General features: G+C 37.7%; 1 protein-coding gene across 1 annotated transcript; it reads right to left on the bottom strand.

Moving 5' to 3' along the window:
• Positions 1-6,620: 6,620 nt before the first annotated feature.
• LOC105194282 lies at positions 6,621-16,153 on the bottom strand. Its single transcript, XM_026137264.2, has 9 exons — positions 15,658-16,153; positions 13,015-15,438; positions 12,536-12,859; positions 12,323-12,462; positions 10,937-11,177; positions 10,452-10,846; positions 8,979-9,539; positions 7,301-7,552; positions 6,621-7,070 (listed from the first exon to the last, which is right to left on the bottom strand). The coding sequence occupies exons 1-9, from the start codon at positions 16,151-16,153 to the stop codon at positions 6,621-6,623; spliced, it is 5,283 nt and encodes a 1,760-aa protein (XP_025993049.1).
• Between the last annotated feature and the right edge of the window lie 220 nt (positions 16,154-16,373).

Consider the following 16,373-nt stretch of genomic DNA (forward strand, 5'->3'; position numbering starts at 1 on the left):
GATGTGAGTCAATCGATAAGCATAAGAGAAAACGGGACTATTTTTATCAAAGTGGAGCTTGTCTAACAATAACGTCAATTTACAAATTTTACATTAATTTTAATTTTTAATACAAGAAAAGAAATCTTTTTTCTTTATTTTGGAACGCTAAATTCTAATCTACTGACAGAAAAATTCCACCAAGTCAAGTTTTCAAGACATAATATGTTGATAGCATTCTTTTATTTACAAAAATATCGCATAAACTGTTGTTTTAGTTTATATTATAGCTTAAAAATGTTGAGATTGTGTAAAACTAATCAAAATTATTTTTGCTACGTTTGTGACCATTTCAACTTATTGAAAGGTAGGATCGCATAACCACAGATTTATTGAAATATATATATATATATATTACATTTTTATATAAAAAAAATTATTTAAACAATCAACACTTTGATTTTTTTTCTAATTTCAATAAAATGTCACTATATATATTTAAAAAAATGTTTTTTCTATTTAAAGAACTGATGAAAATATTTTGATGATAGATGCGAGCTCAGGGATCGAAAATTATTCTGAAAACAGTCTTCATATGCTATTGCACAAAATTTGGTAAACTAGTGTAATTTTGGGCAAATTTTTCAATTTCCAGTTCATCAATTTTTTGTAATAAATTCTTTAGTGCTTTGAGATACTCGCTAGCAACAGTAGATATTATTAAATTATTTGTCTATTTAAGTTACGCACTGAAAAGACAGTTTTGCTAAAATATTTAAAAATTCAGCTACATACAGATCTGAAAATAATTTTGATGGCTATCAAATGGTTATCAAATATTATTTATGTAAGACGCTCAAATTAGTTGTTAGAGTATTGAAACTTATAGCAGCATTATTTATCATGCCTCCTTATAATTATTCTATACTGACAAAAATACTCGGCTCGCAGTTCACATACAGTGAAAATTAGAAAATTTATTCAAAATTATTATTAAACCTCAAGATCTGCAAATAGAAAATTCTTTTATGTTTGACCTTTTCATAGATTAATTTTTACGTACTATTATTAAAATTGGCTCATATAAATCAGCTTGTGCCGATTATATGCTTAATGATAATCCACAATGAAGGTAAAATGCTGACTAATAGGTGACACAGTGGCCCTTATATAAAAACGACTAGCGGTAAGATTAATTCCAGTCTGTCAGTTTAAAATATATATTTAGAACCTGTAAATGCGCCAGATTAAATTATGACGGGCTTTATTGATATCGCCCAATATTTCCTAACAATAAGCGTAAAGCTGATAAATTGCGCTTTAAATAATATCGAGTGTTGGGTGAAACAATGAAAATTCGCAAATGAATGTTTTATGGGTTTTACGCAAATTTAATGTCGTATCACGTACAGCCCCACTAAATAATACAGCTAACAACATGAAACGATATTGATCGAACGTAAATAATATGCATACAAATGTGCCGAATGTGTGTGTGTGTGTATGTGTGTGTGTGTGTGTGTGTGTGCGCGCGCGCGTGAATGACTCGAAACAATTTTACACATGGAAATGTGTTTAAATATATTCGCCGAAGGTTATACTTTCCTCACTAACGTCGTTTGCAAAGCTAACGCGTTGATAATGCACGCACGTTAATTAACTTTCGTGTTGTAACTCCCCCTCCCCTTGCCACATATATTTTTTGTCGTAAATGTAATTTTGTACACGCAAAAATTTTTGATTGTAAATTGAATAAATTCAATTCAGAATCGCGCGATACACGTAAAACACGATTACCATGGAAACGTGAAAATATTTAATTTTTTCAGAGTTTGATGAAGCAAAGGTAAAACACTTCGCGCGCGCGCTCGACACAGATGTACCTGTAAGGGAAATAAAAACGCCTATACTTAGCCGTGCTGGAAGCATCTATCAGACCGATTCGCAATCCGATAGCTGGTAAAGCGTATAGAGTTCATATATTTCGTTGTCTTGGCAAGGGGGGAAAGAAAGAGAGGGGGCGGGGGAGGGGCGAGGGGGAGAGAGAAAGGTGCCAAGGCAAAGGGAGAGCGCTTTTCGTGTTACGACATCCAGCTGCAGTTTGAGAAAAATGACCCGTCTCGTAGTTTCTCCCTCTCGCAACGAAAAATCCCGTTCCCGGCGATATATCAGATCGCGTCGCGTCTAAAACCGATGGTGCAACTTTTGTCCAATAACGCGATACGTAAACGTCCGTATACACACGGCCCAGCGAAGCCCATCCAGAGCAGATAGATATATTTGTGCGAATACCGGGGGAAAACCCAGTCCCGCTCTATCCTTTCGGCTCTCCGATCTCCACGCTAGAACAGTCGGTAGACATTATTCTTTCGCGAATTGCCGATGCGTTTCAAAAGTGGCTCTTTGTCGTAACCAGAAGCGCCGAGTGAGCACTCGCGCGACTTCGCGGGTGCAAAACATTGTATAAAATCGAGATAGGAAAGCAAACAGTCTGCGAGCTTTCGGCTCGTTGTCCGGTCAATTCCGCATCGCCGAGCGAAAAAGCCTCGCATATACGCGAGTATACATTTTTTGTCAGGAAAACATCGAGAGATCCAAAGAGATTTTTTAGTATCTCAAATGGTTTCGAAAACGAGAAGAAATAAATAGGGGGCTTTTAGCGTTGCACATCGTCCCGATGTAATGACAGAGTAAAAAAAAAAAAAATTGCATATGTATCGGAATTTTATCGTTTCCTTCTCTATTTGCGTATCTCGTGCCATTCTTTGTTCGACAGATCGAACCGTATCTTCCTCGCGATTAACTACACCGCCACCGTAAAAATTTTAATCCTCTCATATGCTTCGATACGTGAACTTTTTGCCGGCTTAAAGAAGTTCTCTCCAGTCTTTTCATAACACATCTATTACTCAAAAGCTACGCGGAATTGTTAAATAAAACAAACGCAAATTAATACTTAATCGAATAAATTTATTTGCCTTCCCTTTTAGGAGTAATCTGTATTCTTTGCAACGCACATGTGCCAACGTTTTATCCATTTTTCAAAGCACTTTTCGTAAGCCGATGAGGACGTGGCCTTCAGCTCCTTCAGCGAATTTTCTTTTACCTCTGTCGACTCAAAACGCTGTCCACGAAGCGGTAATTCGAGAAACAGGAAAAAGTTAGAGGGAGCCAAGTCTCGCGAATACAGTGCTTGAGGAATGATATTTGTTCAGTTTTTTTAGCAAAAACTTTGTCGCGAAGTTCAGCTCTTTTGGAACAAGCTGTGCTGCGACGCGCTTTATGCCCAAAATATCGACCAAAATGTGTGTTGAGCCTGCCGAGGTATCAAGTTCCACAGCAATCTCTCTTTCACTTATTCGTTGATTTTCAAACACCAGTTTCTTCGCTTTTTCAACATTTTCGTTGTCAATTAATGTTGGTGAGGATTCAGAACTAGACAAATCTTTAACCAATTTACAACTTTCTTGGAATGCTCTACCACTTACGCTCGTGCTTTCGGAAGGCAATTATTCCCGTAAGCTTACTTTAACATTTTAAGCGCTTCAGCACAAGAAATTTCTATTTTGGTTCGATTATTTCTTTTAAATAAACAATTTCTAGTACCTTTTGAACAGAAGATAAAAAACTTGATCAAAGAGAATAAGTTTGAGAATAAGTTTATAATAAAATATAACCATTCCTGATTTTCTCAAATTTATGTTGACCATAGTTTTCTAAACTGAAATTTAACTTTCTAAAAGTAACATTGAGTTTTGAGGAAAAGAAAGTTTTAAGTAATTTAATTACAATCAAAATGTAAAAATTTTGAAAAACTATTCATAAGAAAGAACAAAGTTTTAAGAACATTTTGGAGTTAAAAAAATAAAGTTTCACCGTATCATTTTTATGTAAGAGTATGAAATGTTCACAAATTATACAATTCACTTTAAATATGACGCCGTACTAGTGAACATAAGACAACTATTACTACATTAAAATCATTATTATAAACAATATAAGCAAGTCATTTTTTAATTTTTTCAACATCTATATTTATCAATATATAAAGAAGAAATTTTTAAATAACAAATTATTCTTTTTATGGCTTTAATTTTTATTGTTTGTTATTTTGAAGATAATAGTAATGCCGAAAACTCCTTTCTTAAAGGATATAAATAAAATATTTTTTTTTTTTTAATTTGGAAAACCTTAAAGACGTAAGGAGCAAAGATAATACTGTGAATTTGACAATAACTTATAACATACGCGACGTTTACGTGTGCGAACGTCGCAGTGTTGAATGGAAGGGCCGACCTTACGGGATCAGTACATGCGAGGAAAAACCTATAATATAGCGCACACATCAAGCTCTTTTTTCCTTCTTTTTTCCTATTGCGTCGCGTTCGGAAGGGAAAATGATATAGGTTAAAAGTACGTGAGTGAAATATTTTACGCGCGTCCCCACGGCCAAGTCGGTAATACGAAAGTATCGTCGTGAGTTCCTATTCTCGAACGAAACCGACGGACTTTCCGTAAAAGGAAAAAGATCGACCTCGTGAGCTATATCGCGTTGTTACGAAGAATTCCTCGATAGATATATGGTCGACATCAGAAACCGCATGCGTGTTACACGAAAACATGTAGGATTGCGTTTGGTGCCCGTTGGATAACACAGCTAAGAGAGGCAATAAAGAAACGTGCGAAATTGCACTGGGAGATGATACAAATTGTAGATTGATATATCGAACTATCGTCGCGCGTAATTAGATCGAGCTTGTACCTCTCGTTCCGAACCAAAAATTTGTTCGGCGAATTTCATCGCTTCTCCAGCTGTTCCTTGAATCATAGCGTAATTAAATATCGGCACGGCCCAGATAGAACATAAAATTGTAATTGTAATCAAAATGACGTCAAGTAGAAGTCATTTTAGGAAATATCATTATGTTGTCATCTGATACACCTTTGAAGATGATTTTTTTGATGAATTTTTGAAAAGAAGTCGCCAATATCGATATGCTTAGGTAATCGAAGAATAGATAAAGGCTTATTACTATATAAAATCTGCTAAGAATAAATTCTTTTGAAGAGAGAGTAAAATTTGTGCACGACTTTTTTTACAAATTGCATAGTTCAAACAATAACAAGTATTTTATTGACAAATTATCTTATGTGTTTGTATCATCGTACTTTGCTTATAAATTTTTCTTTCGTATTTTTTTCGTAATGTAATTTTAAACATAAAAGAATAGAGTGCATTCTAATCTCGTATTTGTCAATGCAGACTATAAGATAGTGAAAATCATTTAAGATAAAATAAAAGACACAACAGTATGAGATCTATCAAGTTAACAAGCTATTGACTAAATCTCGTAGAGAGAAAAATCACTGGAAAATTGCACAAGCTCAATTTTCACTCTTTTAGAGTGATGCTTCACTTTACGAGATTTAAAGAGTAACCTAATCTTTATGCATTTCACGCTACATGTTGAGTTTTGTGGCACAGCATGAGGTATTTGTATAACTTGATAAAAAACGTTTTATGTCGGAGTGAAAGGCTTCTAGGAATTCTCATTTACATTAATTTTTAAGTATTTTATACAGATAACTTACGTAAAAAAAAAAATGTAGCATTACTGCCTGTTATGACGATTTAAGGGCTCATTTTGTTAGACACACGTTTCTGCTTATTCTGCTATATCATCTACTAGAAAACACTTTCTAGGTTGTATTCACGTTTCCAAAAAAATAATATTATTAGTTTTTATTTCAGAAATATAATCCAAAAACGTGTTGGTATTGGCAGTATATTTCTCTAAACATGATTTTGCAGTAATTTTTCAACTCAACGTACAATCGTCATCAAAAATGTTTCAACGTGCATCATAATGATTTTTCCTAAAATGACTTCTACTTTAATCTTATTATGATTTTATGTTCCGAGAGTGCGATGCTAGATAACAAGCGCGCGAACGAATATCGATAAATTCAAACTAAAGATAAGGCGGCTGGGGTGTGTACTTGCATCTTTTCGTAGAAGCGATTGCGACGAAATGCGTGCCATATTTTTACGACTCATCGTAATGTGCGAGGCATATGGCACTGTGGCGGCTGTCGCCCCTTTACAGCACTGGCTTCCACTTTACCCTTCGGCGTTTCGGTATTCAGACCACGCGCGCCAAAATCACCAGGTGGTAAAAACTCGAATGAGGGACGAGTGCAACGAGTGACTCTTGAAACGTTGCGTTACTTACGAATCTTTTTCGTTGTTGTAAAAGAAGAAAAGATTCGATTTCAAAGTAAAAAGGAGGGTAAGGATTTCCGTGCCGTTTTATTCGCGAATAAAAATCCAGAGGAGAAAATAAATACAAATTGCTGTGAAACATTGTAATATATACACTGAGAGAAAAAATTACTAAATTTTAAAAAACATTTGTTTGAATACTTGCAATGAAATATTTACTAAATGTAAGTAAATATTTTGTACAAGAATCACTAGTATCATTTAACTATAATTTTTTTTTTTTATTAAATAAGTATTTATGTACCATAAGTAAAATATTTTATTGTAAATATATATTCAAACAGATATTAAAAATTTTTAGTAATTCTTTTTAATTAAATCTATTTAATTAAAAAGAAACTTTATTCCGTGTTACATTTCAACGGGAAGATCGACAGCTTTCCTCATTTTTATCGATAAGCTCTGTTTCTTCTCGCGACGCTGCACGCAAGTGACACTCCTTCGGTGCCGCTTCGTCGATGTGAGTTTTCATTAAGGTATAGTACGAGTCGGCAATATTTTCAAAGTAAGGTACAATAATTCGCTTCCTCATGCACTGTTTATACCACTCATATACCTCCTTCATCGAGGCTCTTTGTCGAAGTAACTCCGCAAGACGGCTTGACTGCCGAGGAGCTTTCGTGCTTACTTTAATGAGCTTACTCCGAAGGCTTCTGACGTACGTCTCGACGTCGATGCTTCCCTTAACGCCCAGAGCCAGCTCTCGTAGGCCGGCCTCCGAACTCCTGTAATCATTTCCAACTTGGCAGGGTCGACTGCCTCCAATAGTCGCGTAAAATAGCCGACATTTGTCACCATCACGTAACACCTGGGTGGAAGGAAAAATCCTGAGAGAAATGTAATCGGAGAAAGCTGGCAATCTCTCGTAATATCTCCATTATACGGTAATCAGTTATCGGGATAGCAGAAAAAAGGAGAAAGAAATGGAATTTGTTTAAACTCTGAAACTTTTCTATTTATTGTAAATAAGCATACGTGGAGGCAAGTGAGAATAGGCTTCAACGACAAAACTGGCGTTATTAAATTTTCTTTACTTACAGATAACCAATAGCGTCCTATAGCTCTCTGCATATCGATCAGGACGCTTCTGTCTGCCCCTTTAATGCCGAAGAAAACGCGCACTCGCAATAACTTGGGCAGCGGCTGCTCATTTCGCTTTGCTAAAACTTCGTTCCGAGTTCTTTCAGGAACTACTTTTTTGCCAAAGGGGAACAGCCAGTTGTACGGAAACGAATAAGTGCTGCGCGGTAATTCAATTCTATCGTAATCCGTCCGTTTGTCAGACGTAACCTGCGCACGATTGTGAGATATTTATCAGCACTTATTATCTCGGAAGTAATATATTACTGTCTTTCTTATGACTTATCGCAAGAAAATCAAGAAGAGATTTTAAAATAAACTTATTATTACTATATATATATATATATATATAGTAATAATAAGTTTGATCCGTCAATTTTAAAATTTTTCTCGTTTAAAGACTATTGCAGTCCAAACATTTTGAATTTTCATTTCAAAGTAATCTCTACTTTTTTAAGTTATTATTATCTTTACACCCTGTATATATATATATATATATATATATATATATATATATATATATATGTAAAGATAATAATAACTTAAAAAGGTAGAGATCACTTTAAATTAAAAATTCAAAATGTTTGGACTGCAATAGTCTTTAAACAAGAAAGGTTTTAAAATTGACGGATCGACAGTCCGACCTCTTTTTGCTCAGATATGGCACATTGTATGGTGAAGATACATACAAAATCAATATAAAAACTAAGAATTATATTTATATAGGAACACTTTTACTACTGCGCTGTGTGATATGCTGCAGCTGAGCGTACGCTTTTGGACAGTTCAATTTGTCAATTTTAAACTTCTTATTTAAAAACTATCGTAGTCTTGATATTTTGGTACGAGAATTTTTGCCTCAAAATAATCTCAAAGATACTTAAACGTTGTTATAGTTTTTACGATATTCTGTATGTATGTGTGTATTTGTACATATTTTAAAATTTTCCTGATTTTCTCGCGATGAATCATTAGAATTACTAACATCAACTCCAAGATGTAATAAGAGTTTTGGTAAACATCTTATTACTCTTACACTATTTATTGTTATATATTATTTTTAATTTAAAATTGCGTAAAAGGTTATACAAAATTAAACTGATTTAATAATAATAATGTATTAACAACACAAGTCTGCATTATTTTATGGCTTGAAAAGCAAGAATAGCCTTTTGTAACTTTTTATGCGCTGAATCCAAATCCGCAAGTAAGAATGTGCCGAGTTTGCCAAGTTTACGAGAAAAATTTGGTTGAAAAACGCGTCTTGGAGAATTTTTAAAACTTCATAGCTGATAAAGCTAATTTATAAATTTCAAAATGGATTTAAATTAATGCTTGGACATTATATATTAATATTGAATGTATTATCAATATGCCAGCATTAATTTAAGCCCTTTTCAAAATCTCTCGTGCATCGTCAGTTATGGATATTCAAAAATAATTAATAAAGTGTTTCTGGGACGTTTTAGCAACATTTTTCTCATAAACTTGACGCGATAGAACATTTATCCTTAGAGATTTGAATTTGGCATATAAAAAACTATGGGGAGCTCTATTTTTCCAAACCGCAGAAAAAAAAAGAAATTTTGCAGACCTCTGTAATTATGAAAGAACGTAATATTGTCGATTGTCTAACCGGGTATTGACAGCATGTTTCCTTTGATCGCAATTCTGGTTTCACCGGCACAAACGTAATCAAGCGGCGAAGTTCCGGTCGACGTGAAATTGGATACTGGATCATACTCATACTCATCTCATCGCCAAAGACGGCTGCCACTTCTTGCTCGCGTCTAACCGATCGATGAAGGTACTCACAAGCTGTCAGATCGCGATTCATCGCGAAAATTCTGTATTGACTTCTCGCAGGAAACTTGAGCGTTTCGCAATATCGTTCGTGTTTGCAATGGATCCTTGCCTCCGAGTTAGCGTCTCCCTCTTCATCGCCTCTTCTTTCTTCGCCGCGTTCGAGAACATCGTCGTTGCACTCGTGTCCCTTTGGTATATATCGGCGATCCTCGCTTCGATGATAACGCGTGGTACCGTCACTTTTAACCTCAAGCACATTGCCAAGAATACCGGCTGTCGTGAGAATCGTTCGCGAACCAGATGCGGAGGATTCTGGAAACTTATAAGTCGTCGCCGATCTTCCGCCGCAAGTAGCACACGTCTTCCAGAATGCCACGTCATCGTTGGAAAGCTAATGACGCCACGAAATTATTTTTAATGAGGGTCAATAATCTCCCCAATCGAGTCTCGAAATCAGTGTCAGATTTTGCATTCGATTATGTTAAACATATGCCCAATGTGGATACAACTGCTGCATAAATTTGAGAATAATTTTACATAACAAATGTTTCGTGATATTTATAGAATAATTTTACATAACAAATGTTTCGAGATATTTATACCACAGTTGCTTGTATATGCTTCTTTTTTGGTAACATAAATGTGCTACATGTTATTTACATAACAAGTATGCGATGCTTCAATGTATAGAATTTAATTAAACATTGGAACTATATTCTTGTTCTATGAAAAAGAGAGAGAATATTTAGTTATTGGAAGAAGGAGAAACGATATTTAATAATATAACTACAGAATTGCTGCAGCAACACATCATATAACATGTGACACTAAAACTTACATAGTGAACACATAACTGTGTCAACCGGGTGTATTTTTTTCTAGAGCGAAATTTTTTCGCGATTTATAAGAAAAAAAAAACGTTGATCCTCGAAAGGTTAGTGCTGAAACATTTGCAGAAAAAATACGGCGAGAAGACCATATACTTTATACACTCCAATTGTGTAAAAAGTACCTCGTTCGTGCGTGCATGATTTATAATAGTTTTCCGTGTTAAAACACAGTATACTATGTAAAAAGACAAATTTACATATTTAAACGTGTAGCTTTAAACGCTGTTATTTTTACGCGGGAAATTAAATCGTACACCTGAATGAAGTACTTTTTACATTTGGGTTTGCGGCGGTACCGTGTAATTTTACGTCTGACGAATCAATCGACACAAAAAGCACCCTCGAGTATTGCGCACCGATATTACGTTTACGTAACCGAGCACGCGTACCAGAGTACGCGCGACTCTGATTACCTTCAGATTAACTTCGTCCGCTATTGAAACTTCGTAATGACCTCTCCTCGATATGCTGACGTGGAGATTGTCGGGCATCGATAAAGTACAGCTAACTGCTGACTGATCGTAGGACACAGTGGCGTAGTCTTTGTGCTCGGTGCGGAAAGTCAACAAGATCGAGACAAAACCGTCGTCCGCGATCGATAGCATCCCTGTCGGCTTCTCCTGGCGTGCTTCGACGTACGACGAACCCTCACGCGAGAACTCATTATCGGAGAACGGCGCGACGGTGGCTCGATCACCATGCTCTTTCGTTTCCGTGACTCCGAAGTATCGCTGCAATTCGTTCTCCGTCCATTCGCAAATTACCGGCTGTTCCTCTATCATGTAACCGGTAATGATACTCGTGCCATCTGAAGGAGAAATACAAGATGGCAAACAGGATTTATGATACGTATTAAATATGTTTCTTGGTATATTATACGGCGTATATGTGTGTATACCGAGGAAAGTAACGATCAATTCTCCGTTTGAACGAAGTAACGTATCAGTACCATCGGCACGACGTGTGAATACCTCGTTGACCTCGTAATCCGACGTTGTCCTAACGAGCAATCGATCGTGTTCACTTACGACGAGATCGTTCAGCACCTCGTAGCATCTACCGTCGTAATTCACCACCAAGTATCGTACCACTTCACCCACGGCGAATGCGCCTGTTATCAATGAATCATCTCTGTTGCTCTAAGATGAAGCGTTTAGAAATGGCAAACATTAGATTTTGTTTTTCGCTGAAGGCTCGTTGTCCTTCGTGTAATTTCACCCTAATGTACGTAGTATAAGTTTCTGATCCAAGGATATAAAAATTTCATAAAATAAAACAACTATTTTTATTTTCCTTTTAATATACTTATCCTTTATTTTAGTTACATTTTTTAGAATGATAAATAAATTTTTCTGTATTACTAAAAAATATATTCTAAATATTTGTTGTTAAAATGGTTTAACACTGCAGTGATTAGTGTTTTTCTATCATTGCCATCATTAGTTTATTTTTTTCTACTCAAATTGAATTTTGATTAAAAAAATAAAAAAAATAATTATTAGGAACTAATTGAGTCGGAATTCTAGGATAGGTAATGAAAAATTAATAGTGTTTATTAAAAAATAAATTTTCTATTTTAAAAATATGTTAATAATTAAATAAAAGATAATTATACAAAATAAAAATAACTATATAAATAGATAAAAGAGCGTCCGGATTACGATTAGGCCTGAATCTTGGTAAAGATTATAATATTATTTTATACGTAAATCTTAAATATGTTTTCAATTTTTGTTTTAAATATCTTTTCACATTTTTATAAACTGTACGCGCCGCCGATTTAGAAATGCAATTACAAATAGCATCGTAAATTAATCATTGATGTAATAATGATGTCACCATGTTTCAAAAACTGTAAATAATTTATTGAGAAAAGTATTTAATTATTAACTTGTATTATTTCTAGCTTCGGTTTATGTGTTTCAAGACCGACCGTGCTCAGTACGCATTTTATCAAAACTGAAAATGTATTTAAGGTTCACATGTTAAATAATATTACGCACGAAGCTCCAACTTCAATCACAGTTGACGCTTCTTTACTTATTTGTGTAATTACACTTAAACAATCTAGTTCAAATTATTATTGCATAAAAATAATTGTTTTATTGTGTCATCTTCTTCTACGTCATTGGACCGAAAACTTTTGGACCTTGCTACGAATGAATGAATCGTTAAATTTGCAGAAAGACTGTAGTTGTACAACTTAAGCCTATCTTTAAAATCTTAATTGTCAGATCGTTCAAGTTGTTTTCGCGTCCCAATTAGAACGGAACTTAACAGTCACTCCCGCTGGCGGTAGACGCTGTTTCGACAGTTGTACGTCCGCGATCGATCCGTCGGAACTTGTCCCCGCGGAATCCACGGCTTCACCGCTATGCTCGGTCGCCACCGATTGCCTCGAGTTGCCCTTTTGGATCCTAAATTCTGCTGCAGAAGAATCCTCAATTTAACTGAAAAATTCACGTCCTTCCCGCAGTTGACCCGCCTTCCTGTATACTTTTTGGGACCGTCTCGTGGATGGATTCGTCGCGCGATTGCGGCTTGTCGAAGTCCATGCACGTCACGATGACGCCGTTCGGGCGGAAGATGACGACAGTATTGTCGTCCAGATACTTTAGGACGATTCCGTTTCTGAGAAAGTTCCGGCAGACTTCACGGGCTGCACCTGCGCGCCCGGGACGTTTCAAAACGTACGATTGCCGAATGCAAAATGGATTTTTGGTACCGTCCCCGATGGTTGGTTCTATCAATAACCCCGAAGGCCATGAAGCACGAAAGTCGAAAGTCAAATTTCGCCAATGGGAATCGGATGAGTTTTCAACTGTGGAATATAGATGGGAAAAAAATCATTCAACTAAATAAAGATATCTCTTTTCGCTTCGCGCGAGATATCGCACGAGAGAACTGTTATTTACTTTCTGTCCGTACCATTATTTGATAAACGTTTAATGACGTTAAAGCCCATATATTAATTACCTAGTTCTCCCCTATTTCTCTGGAAACCTAACACAATTCCCCTTTTCGTGGTTAAGTGAAATGTGTCTGCCGGCTGACGGCGACTAACTCCGCCAGACAATCGTAAAGTACAGCGCGACAGAGTAACAGCGATGCGTAAATCGCGGCCGCCGTGAAGCCAGTCTTCGAGCTCGACGCTCACCGATGTATCGTCGTCCAAAAGAAACTTTTTGCTATGATGAATCACTTGAACACGAAGATCTCCAAGATCGTATCCGACCAAGTCGCGCGGCCCGCCCGTCTCGACACATTGGGACGATAGAATTTTTTTCACCGGTAAGAAGGACGTATCGACATCATCTATCTTTGTGTCCGATTTTTTCTCCGTCATTGACGTTTTTCCACTCATAACTCTTCCATCCGCCCGTTTGCTTCCGTTGTTCGCCATCGGCGCCCCGTTCCGTTTCTGTCTTGTCATTTTCTTTCCCTCGACGGCGGCGTTCCTCTTCGCTGCATCCGCGAATTCCTCCTTCGTTTCGAAAATTTTCTTTTGCCCGTCGCGATCCGGACTTTTCTTTAGACGGCGCGCTTTCAGAGAATCCGGAAGCACGAAGCACTCGTCGTCGAATATGATCGCGCCGTCTTCCACCTCGATGGATTTCTTCATAAATCTTCCCGTCAAGCCCGTCCCGCGCGATTGCCGCGTCTCCTGCTCCCGTTTCATCCGATTTTCCTCTTTCTCCTCCGCGATATATTCGCAGAATTCGCAAAGTCCGATCGGCGTACGTATACTCGACAGGCGCCTCTCCTCGGACACTTGGCCCATCGCGTTGTTGTTGCTAAAATAAAGCAGCATCGAATCCGTCGGCTCGAAGTATCTAGCCGCGAAACGATCGAAACTTTGGAAACATTCGTGAACGACCTGGAGAAAAACCCGAGACGAGAGCAGCTCGACGTCTTCGTATTCTTCGAGACTCGGTCTTTCGTAACTTCTCTTGTCGAAGACATTCTTGCGCAGATATCCCGGAAGCAATGTCTCTCTGGCGTCTGTTAACGCGAACAAAAGCGGGCATTTCGTGTATGCGACTATCGGCTTGCAATACTCAATCTCGGTGTCGCTTTTCGAGCGACTTAGACGCGATGCCCCCGTGAACGAAGGCGACGACATCAAATTTGGCGCGCTGCGTGCTCTTCTTATCGTCGATCGAGCGTGTCTTAATTCTGACAATTCGTCCCTCGACAATCGCGTCGATTGTGCCGCTGCCTCGCGACTGCTCTCGGAAAAGATCAGTCGATCGAACGCCAAAAGATGTAAGTAATGCGCAACTTCCTCACGACTGACCATTTGTTCTCGATTAAATTCATGCGCGATATTGTCCATGTGACAGAAATACATGTCGGACTTCGAGCTCGCCGGCGCTTGATGATTCCGCCAAACGCTAATTATTCTCGGATCCCGCAGAACTCCCAGAACTGCGTCTTCTAAACTACGAACGGGTCTGTGGTCGAGGTAGTGACGGATGATCAGGCTCAAGGTGTCACCGTATGGTATAACTTCGAGATCAGAAGGCTGCGACGACTGACTGCCGTCGGCGTATTCATCGGTAAGCTCGTACTCAAGATCAAGTAGTCTCAGCTTATCCTGCATATTGAATAGCGGGATCCGCTCGGCTGTCGTTGATGTATTCTCGTGTCTCGTATCGGCGCCGCCAATTCCTGCTACGTGATCGACCGGGAGATGTCCGTCGGACGATGTCGCGAGATTGTGTTCGACCTGCAGAAGTATCGCACCCAATAACAATGGGACGTCGATGTATTCGTTAGGTATATCTCTCAATGCATCCTCGTAAATTCTAGTATCTAGCGCCTCGTCCCCTTTATCGATTCCTTTCTCGAGCTTCATATCTTTAAGGTACTTTGCATGCCGTTGGTAAAGATCGTACAAATGATGCAAAGTGAGAAGTACTCTGTCGTATACGTCTCGCTTCAGAGACTCTTTCTCGGCAAAGTTAGTCCTTTCCGGAAATACGGATAAACGGATGGTAAGGATAATTACGTTAGAATATATTGGGTGAGCCGGTAGATTAGCGAATCGTTCGCGCGTGACCCTCCAGAATTCGAGCAGCTCGTTTTCGTTGACACGATGGTCTTTAAAGAAGTGCGTCTTATCTCGGATCGTCGTATTCTGTACCTCCGTTTCTCGTTGCGCAACGTACTGCTCGTCGGAAAGCTTAATCTCGAATATACAGGTCAAAGGAACTCCGACGCTTAACAATTCCGCTGGTAAATCGGGATTGTGAAACTCGCTAAGTACAATGTAGAGTTTCGGTCCATCAAAAGCTACGTTATCCACATGCAAATGTATATTCGCTTTGCCGTTGAACGTGTATTTAGTTTCACTGCTGTAGGCTCTTGGTGAAGGTTCGGTGGTGCTTCGCGAAGAAGCTGAGTAATGAAATTATTACCATTATGTAAGATGTCGGAGAGAGAATACGCGAATTAAAGATGAGATATAGTCAATACATTTCTAATTGCAATCTATCGAAAGCTAAAAAGGCAATGGGACGTTATTTATTGCCACAGTTACAGTCGTATATGTTATAGGCTTAACTTTAACGTTCTTGAAATAAAAAAAAAAAAGAACGACTGACATATATTATTTACTTGAGCCGTCAGTATTTCGAATTGTTCGACATTCTTCAGCGATTTTGCGGTCTAAATCCGCCTGTACTTTAAGTCCCTCAATGTGCTCGATTTTAGCGCGATAAATCAGATACTTTATGAGCCGTGCAATCAGCCAAGTAGAGAGATGGCCGTTGTTCTCGCTTAAGACCGTATTCGCGTAATGACAGATACTCTCGACGGCGGGACATTTCTCTGGATCCTGTTTTGACAGCGCTCTCACCGTGTCTACCACCTTCTGATAACTGAGGGAATAAATACACGCCTGCTCCCTTTCCTCAACGGCCTCATTGAAAAGAGAAATGTAACGGTTGTGCTCGACAATTGTCTCCACCATCATCGTCACTATGCACCACCAATGATCATCATTGATTGATATGGAGTCTAACGAGGCACACCAATCATCTTTGCTAGGTATTTTTGATATTCTTTTCTGCTTTTTGTTAGCAATGTTAGATTTTATAGATTTATTTTTCATATGGAGGTTATTTTACAATCAGTGTCTGGAGCGATATAACCGTCACACGTGAACTTATCAATAAATCATTGAATAAAAACGAACGTGACAGCGCTGTCTAACAGTTATGGAAGCAAAATAGTAAAATTAATGATAAAAAAAAATGATTAAAATGATTTTCTTTAATTCGTGTAAATTTAATGGTTAAACATTTAAGAAAATTATTAATGTTAATGTAAAC

Source organism: Solenopsis invicta, chromosome 3 (genome assembly GCF_016802725.1).
Source record: "Solenopsis invicta isolate M01_SB chromosome 3, UNIL_Sinv_3.0, whole genome shotgun sequence".
NCBI classification, from domain to species: domain Eukaryota; kingdom Metazoa; phylum Arthropoda; class Insecta; order Hymenoptera; family Formicidae; genus Solenopsis; species Solenopsis invicta.

Bases quoted from the DNA above. Each gene is read 5' to 3' on its own strand.
- LOC105194282 (XM_026137264.2), bottom strand. From the start codon at position 16,153: ATGAAAAATAAATCTATAAAATCTAACATTGCTAACAAAAAGCAGAAA. The intron at 11,178-12,322 runs GTGACTGTTAAG...GCTTCATCTTAG, and splicing joins AGCGTCTACCGCCAGCGGGA to AGCAACAGAGATGATTCATT. The intron at 7,071-7,300 runs GTAAGTAAAGAA...CCTTCCACCCAG, and splicing joins TAGGACGCTATTGGTTATCT to GTGTTACGTGATGGTGACAA.